Source organism: Odontesthes bonariensis, chromosome 9 (assembly GCF_027942865.1).
Source record: "Odontesthes bonariensis isolate fOdoBon6 chromosome 9, fOdoBon6.hap1, whole genome shotgun sequence".
Lineage (NCBI taxonomy): Eukaryota > Metazoa > Chordata > Actinopteri > Atheriniformes > Atherinopsidae > Odontesthes > Odontesthes bonariensis.
Window position 1 is genome coordinate 24577244 of NC_134514.1, and position 9965 is coordinate 24587208.

Here is a 9965-nt window from a genome sequence, read left to right on the forward strand (position 1 = left end):
TGTGAAATTACGAGACGCGTTTCCGTCAGTTCCGGTTTGCGGTCCAATCGGAGGTTGCCAGATTTGCCAACAAAATGTGACAACTTCGACAATGTGGGTTTTACAATCCAACAGTCGTTTTACCATGTTTTTGTTGTTGTTTTTTTAAACTCGTTTTTGTCTCTTGTTAAATCATTTGTATCCCCAATTCAGTGGAAATATAGAGTATTATAATTATAGACTACACCGTATGAGTTCAATGAGTTCATTTTCAAAATAAATAAATAAAACTCGGACAACAGACCGTCATCATAGCAGACATTTTGACACGCCACATGAGGAAATGCACAGTTGCATGACAGAGTAAAGTCTAGCCATTGCGCATGCTCATCTGCTGAGATTTTTACTGGAGCACCGGAAGTAAGTTCATTAATGCAATCAATTACACCTGTGCTTTTCAGTAACTAGAAAAGGCCAGTACAAAAACAAAGTACAATAATCCTACACAATAGTAATATGTGTGCCCTGCCTTTGGCACCCATAATAAACGAAATTTTATATATATAGAGAGAGACTTGCATGGGACACAAAATAAAGAAGCTTCAGCAATTAAAGATAATAATGTATACTAAAAGTGTATGTGTGTAAAAGGAGGAAAACACTGTTTTTTTGGTGTTTTTCATTGCAATTATTCAATGATGAGTAGGCACATTTAAACAGCAACAATGCATCAGATTCTACCCACAAAAAAAAACAACAAAGATATACGCTACGAAAAGTTATATTCACAACATTTCTTCAAAGTTTTTTTTAATCGATCATGTTTTCAAACACAAAAGACTGAAATAAACGAGAGCTCTTCATTCAATATAATTAAATTACTGGTGGAGACATGTTCCAAAATGTACTTTGAGAAACCAACCTTGTCAGTCAGTGTAAGCTGGATTTATCAAAGGAGAGTCAAATATTGACCAAGAAAATGTTTTGAGTCGCCCATTAACAACGTGCACTCACTATATGTTCCCCAAAATTGCTGTTGTACAGAATGCTGACGACCAAAACAGAATAGAGAATGAAAATGAAAACAAGTCAAACAGAAAGTGCCATGGTTATCATACTGCTGCATATCACAGGATCCTATTCTGTATCACCTACACTAGAAAATAGTCTAATTACAGTTCCTCAATAGCTGAAGAAGACATTGCAGCTTATATGGTCTCAGATGTAGTCCCGAAGAAACCACAGGCACAGATTTAGCAGATGGCTTGTTCTATTCCTGGAAAGTAACCTAAGTAGGTAGTGACATGCTCATCCTTTCCTTTTGGTGTGTCCAGTTTCATTCATCGTAATGAAGAGAAGATAGGAACTTATCCACATCCAAATCATGGGGAAAACTATCAACAAGTTTCTTTCTTTCCTGCAAAAAAACACGAAAACACAAGTTAGATAACAAAAAAGAAAGATACGACCACTTACCTTATTCATATTTACTATTATTATTATTATTCTCTCTCAGACATAAAAAGCCCCAAAAAAAAAAAAAAAAAAAAAAAAAACCCTCAAAGTTAGAGGCCCTGTGTTATGCTCAAAGCACACCAAAATGTACATTTTGGATGGATAAGAAAGAGATCGTCTATCTCAGAAGTAACTGGAGGGCTTTGGCTTGATGGAGGCAACAGAACCTCCATCAGTCCACTGACTGAACTGCTGTTTTGCTCCACAGAGGGCACCCTGAACAGCACACAGCAGGGCCAACACAGGCACATTTACAGCTGATGTTAACTCACCTAACCAGTGATACTTCTCAAAGATTTTTTTAAAATCCTCGTTCGTGTCAACAATTTAGGAAAAAGAATCACCTAAATTCTGAAACCCCCCCCCCCCAAAAAAAAACGGTTTCAGTAATTTTTAAGGTAAAAATTTCTAAATAAAAATCTTAAAGCCTTCACACATCTTATTTCCTCACAGCTTATAGACCAAACATCTAACTCTGCCCCTTAAAACAACAGATTGCCGATGAAGCTGTGATTGAACGTTTTGAACACCCAGCTGCTGAAAGGAAAATAGGGCTGTACTCACTTTCTCTTTCATTTTGCTGGGAGATCGTTTGGATTGTCTCTTCGCAGGAGGGCTGTCCGTGTGAGACGAGTGTTTGCGTTTCTTATTCTTGGAGTTCTTTGAGCTTGTGGGTGACTTTTCTCCTACTTCCTCCTGGCGCAAGCTGTCCTTCAGAGGAGTGCCCGTCCTGGCGATGGCGGCACGTGAAAGGATCATGAGGGTGTGTGCAGCCATGTTAATGCTGTTTTCGCTCCCAGCTTCACTGGCTGGGCTGCAGGTGGGTACATCAGGGGTGTTCGGAGGAAGTAGATGCTTGGGAGTCCCGTCTCCATCCTTACCCTTCTTTCTGGAAGGAGTCCTGAGATAATCAGCAGGTGCCTCTTGGGTGTGACCAGCCCCAGGAAGACCATTGTCTGAACTTCCGGCTCCGGCCTTTTTTACAGGGGTGGAAGGAGACTTGAGCCCTTGAATGTCTTGAAGCATCTCGGCTGCTTGTTTGGCCAGAGAGCTAGTCTTTGATGGGGCCTTTGCAGCCTTGGGCTGGGGATTAGATACCAGCTGTGTGACAGCTGGAGGGCTGAAGTCTCTAGATGCTGGGGATGAAGGTGTTATTGAATGCTGCTGCTCTTGCATGCTACCTTTCATTTCATTCTCCTTGTTAGCTGCTACATTAGGCGTTTCCTGAGAGGAAGTCCTCTTCTCTGTTCGCCCCTCACGTGTTTTCACAGCAGCCTTCTCTGTAGGTTCCTTCCCGCTGTTCTCCTCTTTGTCCTTTCGCCTTCCTGATTTTACTGCAGAATCTGATGACGACTTGGAGCTATGAGCATCTTTAGTTTTTGTTTCCTTGTTGCATGCATCATTATTGTGTTTTCTGTCAATAGATTTCCTCTCTCCTGATTCTGACTTTTTCGCAGCTTCTGGCTGAATAACACCACCAACACTTGCACTTTGAGACTCTCTGTTATGAGTGTCATGTTCCTGTTTGCGAGAGCTCTTTCTAACAGGATCATTCGGCTGTTTTTGTAAAGGAACAGAATCCTTGAGTGAGCCTAGTCCAGCCTGAGGATCTGATGAACACCTAACAGTCACTATCCTCCTCTTGGGTTTGTTGCCACCCAAGATGTTAGGTTTTGTTCGACAGACTTGCTGTATCTCATCTCTCTCTGCCTGCTGGATAGACTGGGATCTGGACGTGTTTGCAGCCATGGATGTAGTGGTCTCAGATGTCTGAGGTTGAACTTTTGATGAAGAAGAGTCGAAACATAAAATTCTCCTGTGACCAGGGCCTTTTGCTGCATCCTGCTGATCCGTGTTTTCTGGATAAACCATGTTACCGGACAGATTTTTCTCAGTGCCTGGAATTGAGAAAACAAGACGGGAAGCGAGACGGTGAAATCCAAACATCAACCCTGGGGCCATTTTTTTTTTTTTTTTAACCAGCATTTATCATAATGACATTTTAGGCTACTGTATACTTTTAGCAAACAGGAAGCGCTATTGCAGGTTGACTGCTGACTTACCAGAAGCTGCAGACTCTTTGACTGCCACTGTGGTGGGTTTGGGCTGCTGTGCTGGCATACTATTAGGTATCTCAACAAGCTGTAAGGGAAAAAAACAAAACATTATCACTGCAATGATGTCTTACAAGAAAGGAATTTTTCACTCGGCAAGTTGAAAATAAAATCATTTTACCTGATTGGACACCATCTGAACCTTCCCCAAAGTATTCTGCCCCAGAACAGAGACAGGAAGCACCACAGGCTTCACAGGCGACGGTAAGATGAGTGCTGACCCTGCACATAAAGAACACATTTTTACAATAACACCAACAGAGAAGACATCCCAGCTGAATGTGCAATGCTCTAAACCTGCAGACAATGTTCACAATGGTATCAGGAAACAGGTCCTTGCTCTATATCCCGTCACCCTTAATCTATTCAATTCTCCATCTTCCATTAAAGTAAATCTTTACTACGTTTCCTGGTCTGTAAATGGGGACTTTTACAATGTAAATGAATGAATTGTGAAAAATGAACAGTTTAATCTCCATTAACGCTGCACTCATGCGTCCAAATGTAAATTTAGATACCGGCAACACACATAAATACACAAACAATAAAGGTAAACTGTGCTAAAAACAGTGTTTCCTCAACTTTTTGGGAGTAAATTTTCCTTAAAGTTCCAATGTTTTCACACCAACCTGTGTGTAAGCAACAAGGGAGCGCTTGCGTATTGTTTCATAGGAACAGAAGTTCAAACATAATTACATGTTCAGAAATGAGAAAAGTTGTATTTTTCAATGTTTGTCAAGCACACGTTTCGCATGTGAGGCAAAGAAAAAAAGAAAACCATCCAACTAAAGATTACTTTGTGTCCATTTTTTGTCTCACCTGTGGAGTAGCCTTGGGTGTGAGTTGTTGTTGTCACTCCATACGGGTTGCTGGGTAAAGGCTGTCCTGCTGAGACACCAGCAGGAAGTAGCAACTGTGTGGCATGAACATCTGGAGTTGGGGTTACGAGGAAATAACTGGCAGTGGATCCTTGGATGCCAGGGCTGGTGGTGTCCATGGGTAGCTGAATTACATATCTTTGCTGGGCCTGCGATGTCCCGGTTAATGGAGATGCTATTACTGCTCCAGCTTTATAGCTGAGAGGACTATCACATGCCTCGGAGCTTTGTAAGCCACTTACTGCCTCTGCCACCTCATCAAAGTTGGCCTTTGGAGTGCCAGGACATCCAGGGGACTTAGCTGGCGAGGAGAGGTAGATGGTGGGTATCTTGTCCTCAGAAATGCTTGAAATTGCCTGATTCAAAGTTGTGTTTCTGGAAAAGTCAGCATCCTGGTTTTCACTTATAATGATCTTCAAAGACACTATATTGCTGGAGTCTCCTGCAGTCTTGCTTGGAGTAGCGGGGTTGGAGGTGGAGGGACTGTTTGTTGCTGTGACAGGGACACCATAGGAGGGGGATGCAGATGAGGAAGATGTGGATGAGGTCGCCGTAGCTGTAAGAACTGCAGATGTCAAGGCATTAATGTTTGAGGCGGCGACAGGAGTGGAAGCTGATGGAGGCGAGGCAGTCGTAACTGTAGCATCTGCAGAGAACGACAGTACGGGGAGAGCAGACCCAGGCAGAGAATCTCCTCCACTGCTTGAAACTGATGCACAGGGTAGGCCAGCGGTTATCACCGAAGAGTCATTCAGATCAACTTCCACAGGAGACAAAAGCACATGGAGATCACGCACAGCTAGAGAAAGGGTTGTAGCAGGATGCACTATAGATTCTGGTGCGAGTTTTGAATCTTGTTTTTTCCCCACATTTGGCACTGATGTCTCATCTGGGACAGCAGATGCAGCAGCGTCTTTTGATAAGGGGGCTGTAGTTGATTCACTAAGGCCAGCTGAGGTGGAGGTGTCGTCCTTGGCGGGCTCCTGAGTGGTCAAACAGTCTAAAAGAGGGGGAAGTGTGTTCAGCGGTTCATCAATATCCATTGGTGATACACCAGCACTGTTATTCCAGAGTGAGGATGTTTCTTTTCTGTTCGAGTCCTCTGCAGCAGCTGAGGTCCCTCTGTGCTCGCCGTGACTCACTAACAGTCTGGCTGAACTGTTCTCAATTCTGGATGCCCTGCCACTGGAGTCAAGAAATGTTTTCTTGAACAAGGTGGGAGCAGCAGATTTTCTGGTTTTACGCTCTTGTCCGGCTCTGATCTTCAGCGCCACTGCGGTTGTGTCAGAAGCATTTGAATCTCCGGCTGTAGCACCTTGGAAAAATAAAACAAACCAGACTTCAGTATTGAATATGTCCCAACTAGTATGCTTTAGGCCGTTCTGTCCTCAGCAGGGGATTAAAAAATGCAGCAACACTGAGCAAAATGACAAGATGTTACCCATTAATCCCATCTTAATAACAAAATAATAAATAATTCATTGATTTTTTTTTTCAAAACCATTAAGCTGCCAGTGTGGCAGTAGCTGCGAGCAAGTCAGAGTTACAGGCTTGCCTCCTGGGAGGTAGTGATCGTTACAGTACAAGTTCCTGTAAAAAAAAAAAAAAACTAAAAAAAAAAAACGAGTAACTCCCCACAACTCCGGTACATCTTTAAGACTTTCATCTTGGAACTATAAATAATGAATCTGACTGAATCTGAAGGTTTGGCTCCAATCCATCGACACATTCAAAGGACATTCGGTCCACCGTCCTGTGTGGGATGTGAGAGCTCACATTTGAGTTGTTGGAAAGGGCAAGAATACCTGGTTCAGTACTTTGAAGTGGCCGGACTACAGGTGAAGGTCCAGCGATGTCAATCTCTTCTGGACAATTGCTAATATCTCCATCTGCCGTTTCTCCATCAGTGAATTTGTTTTTATCTGCAAATATAAAATAATAATAATTTTAAAAAAAGGCTGTTATGAAAGATCGCTCAATTGTATTGTCACATACAACAAAGAAGCATAAGCAAGCATGATAAATAAATAAATAAATAAAAAATAAAGCAAAGTAGGTTTTTACTTACGGTAATCAAAGAGGTCAAAGAGGGCCTGAAAAGCTGGGTCAGACTCTGTTTGTTCCAAAATGTCATGGATGGCGTCGTCACTCATGTGGATTTCCCCCTGACAATGTAATGTCACGAAACACCGTTTCATTAAACAGAAATAGTCGCACAACTTTTTCCAAAAGGAAAAAAAAAAAAAAGAGATGACACTTCTGACATTGGTAATGCAAGTTGCTTTCGTACCTGCAGTCCTAGAATTTCGTCTATAGACTGGTCGGCCTCCACTGTGCTTGAGGACGCCTTCGATGTCTGGGGAGCTGGCTCACTGATGTTAGAAATGAAACAGAATAAGGATTAGTATTCATTTCAGGCGGAGCATGCACAATACATCATCCATCACCAGCAGCTTAACATACATGTTGAGACAATGCAAAGTTCCAACTTACTTGGCAAGGATTTTGTTAATGTTTTCAGCCAGTTTCTCCTGTAACGATCTGTCCCCCAATATCTTGTCTCGTGCATTTTGTATCACGAGTTGCTGTGAAGATTGAGATGTTTTGTGGAAACAGAAAATATTTGATGTTGGAAACTTTAAAGGTTCAATACCGTGAAATAGGCAGCATCTAGTTTATGATACAGTCAACTTCTAACCCAATAGCAGATGGCATTGGCGATAATCCCCAGGTCGCCGACTATACTTAAGTCTTAGAGACAACACCTTGCTTTGACCTATTTAGCTGTGGGATTTACAGCGAAAACATTAATATTAGATTCCATTTTTAAGTGTTAAGTCCTGTCTAAGGGAAACAAAAGCTAACAAATGGCACAAAAATCAGACCAAACTGTGGAAGTTCAAGCCTTTTTGCTCTGTGTCTAGAATATAAAGTGTGCCTCATCAAGTCTGGTGACTTTCAGGAGTTCCATCAAAATTAGAAATAATGTAATTGTATGAAAACAGTTCTTCACCTTCTAAAAAACCTTCTAAATCCTGAGCAACATTGACACACTTACAGGAAAGTTTTCATCCACGGCTTCCTCAGGTTGGGGTTCTGCATCGAGGCTACTGACGGTCACTGCAGATCTGCCAGGACCACTGGTCCCACTCAGAGCACTGCTTCTCTTTCTGGGAGTTTCCCTGAGGGCAGCGGGGAGGTTTTAGAGTAGGTAGTTACTTGTACAGAGCATTAAGGGGGAAAACAATGAGCATAACGAAGAGTCACGCTTTCAATTTTCCAGTCGATGTCTCTCTGACAAAACAGACTCTAATATTAAACTTCACACATGTCAGTTTTAATATAACCATTTTCCATTGATGTGTAACAGTTTTATGGTCACTGACTTACTGAATGCACTACAAATATTAGAGCTATGTAATACTGACTGGCCCAAAAAGAAACATCGATGTCTGTTCAATTAGAGTTATAAGAAGGAAGAGTTTTCCAGCCACTGTAGGCACAAATATGTCAACGATCCTCACCATTTCCGTCGACCAGGAGACAACGGACCTGGATTTAGCCGGTGCTCTGAAACGATGACTTGTACAGGTGAATCCCCTGCAACAGACGAATCATGTTCCACGTCATACAAAAGCTACTTATGTTACTTCTGCGAGCAAATGAGTAAAGCTGTGGGTTTCAATGAGGACATTTTTCTCCTGAATGTTTTACGTGTCAGCGCAAACCCTAAACCCTCCAAATTGATTTCAAAATAAAAGATATGATATATTAACTCGTGTTTTACGACACTGACTGGGTGTACTTAGTAGCCGGCTGGCCTCGTGGATTTGCTGCGGTGTACTGCTGCTGGGAGCCACTCTGGTGTGTGGGCCAGTGAAGCACACAGGAGTGGAGTGGCCCAGCATGCTGTGGGAGGTGTGTGCCGGGCCGATGATGGAGCTGGTTTCAGAGACAGTTGTGCAGACGACGCCGTCGGCAGAGGCCATGGTGAGGACCCGCTGCCTCGCCATGTTTGCCATCCCAATGCGAGAACGTGCTGCAATGGAGAGTGGCTGGTAAAAAGAAGGGCCTCCACACAAACCGAGAGTAAACAAAAAACTCAGTGGTGGTTCTTAACTGTTCCAAAACCATGATAATAAATTACTGATAATATTCTGGTGCCTACGATGGTTGTCATTAACACACTTAATTTACAAATAATAGTGCCATTTCATCCATCATATACACACTGTATACACAATAGGGCAATATATGAGAGGAGAGAGCCTTAAAGTAAACTTACTTCTTTGACTTGCTGAAATAGCAGGGGAATTCTGCAAAGATCTAGAGAAAATCCAAACGAAAAACAGCACAATTAAGAGGAAGGTTGTGGTCAGCTCAAGTTTAAAAGCTCTAATGATATACATAACGAGGCTTGACAGTCATTACTTAATTTGGTTGAGTGTAAAATCCAGCTTTTTCCACAATGAGGTCATGACAAGAGGTACTTCATGACTGGACTCTGTTAAGGGGGAAAAAAAAGTAAGGGACATAAGTGCCAAACAGCTTACTAACGGCAGAATAAATTGTGGAAACGATGACAGACACTCTTACCTTTTGTTTTGATAGCCACATACTCATTTAAAATGGTTGTTAGGCCCTTCCCAAAGATGGACTGTGGAGGACAATGAGCTCGTTAATACCGTCATGTGCATGACATTAACTGAACAGTTACAGAGTGGGCAAATCTGGGCCAAAGCCACACTTACAAAAACACAGGCAGGAATGGCCCCATCTCCTGTAGTGTGCTCGGCATACTCTTTCAGATTTGGGCTCTCGTGAATGAAAGCTTGGCTTGTAGCTGACAGTCCCTCTTCTTGGAGGTACCCTGGGGAAATGCGTAAGGAAGCTCTCACAAAAGGGGAAATTGCAGTACAACATGCTGAAGCAGCAAACTGACTGGTGTCTCAAACTGATGGCGAAGGTAAACCTTGAGCCGCCCCATTTAGTCTGGTATCGTTGCAGGCTAAAGCTACAGCTTTGCTACGTCCGATTTGACTTACCCAAAACAATCCGAGCGACGTCGGAAGGGAGCAACATGACAGCCTAGCGGTCAAAAAACAGATTTAGAAGAGAATAGTTAGCTACATGTTCGTGAAAAGTCTCCCTGAAAGTTATATAGCATAAATGTAATGGACGCCAGTGATATTATTGGCAAGGCGACGTCCTGAGAGAGTACTGTTGCTTATTCAAAAGGCGGGGAACTCAAGCACGTATAACCCGGAAGTATCAAAATCAGCAACTGTTTGTAATTGTGGTTATTGTAGTTCAACCTGAAAAGTGAAACCTCATGATACACAGCAAAATACCTTATAAATATACAAATATTTAATGTATGGAAATGGACTAGAATTTGTGCAAATATCACTACCAGAAATTTCAATTGCACTCAACCAAAAAATATATTTTCTTTAAGTTTCTTTAAGTCGGGTGAAAT

General features: G+C 42.3%; 1 protein-coding gene across 1 annotated transcript; it reads right to left on the bottom strand.

Annotated features, from left to right (window-relative positions):
- Window positions 1–533: 533 nt before the first annotated feature.
- On the bottom strand, window positions 534–9723 carry npat (nuclear protein, ataxia-telangiectasia locus). The gene is made up of 17 exons (XM_075473725.1): window positions 9532–9723; window positions 9238–9356; window positions 9083–9143; window positions 8918–8990; window positions 8772–8812; window positions 8283–8525; window positions 8011–8086; window positions 7545–7668; window positions 6980–7071; window positions 6777–6858; window positions 6555–6651; window positions 6292–6408; window positions 4428–5801; window positions 3730–3830; window positions 3558–3636; window positions 2059–3392; window positions 534–1396 (listed from the first exon to the last, which is right to left on the bottom strand). The coding sequence occupies exons 1-17, from the start codon at window positions 9566–9568 to the stop codon at window positions 1316–1318; spliced, it is 4131 nt and encodes a 1376-aa protein (XP_075329840.1). The 5' UTR covers window positions 9569–9723; the 3' UTR covers window positions 534–1315.
- Window positions 9724–9965: the final 242 nt, after the last annotated feature.

What these genes read in the sequence shown, in the direction of transcription:
- npat (XM_075473725.1), bottom strand. Translation starts at nt 9,568, where the DNA reads ATGTTGCTCCCTTCCGACGTCGCTCGGATTGTTTTGG. An exon ending in CTTTGACCTCTTTGATTACC is followed by an intron (nt 6,409 to 6,554) that starts GTAAGTAAAAAC and finishes TTATATTTGCAG; the next exon opens with ATAAAAACAAATTCACTGAT. An exon ending in CCAGCAAAATGAAAGAGAAA is followed by an intron (nt 1,397 to 2,058) that starts GTGAGTACAGCC and finishes GTTTTTTTGCAG; the next exon opens with GAAAGAAAGAAACTTGTTGA.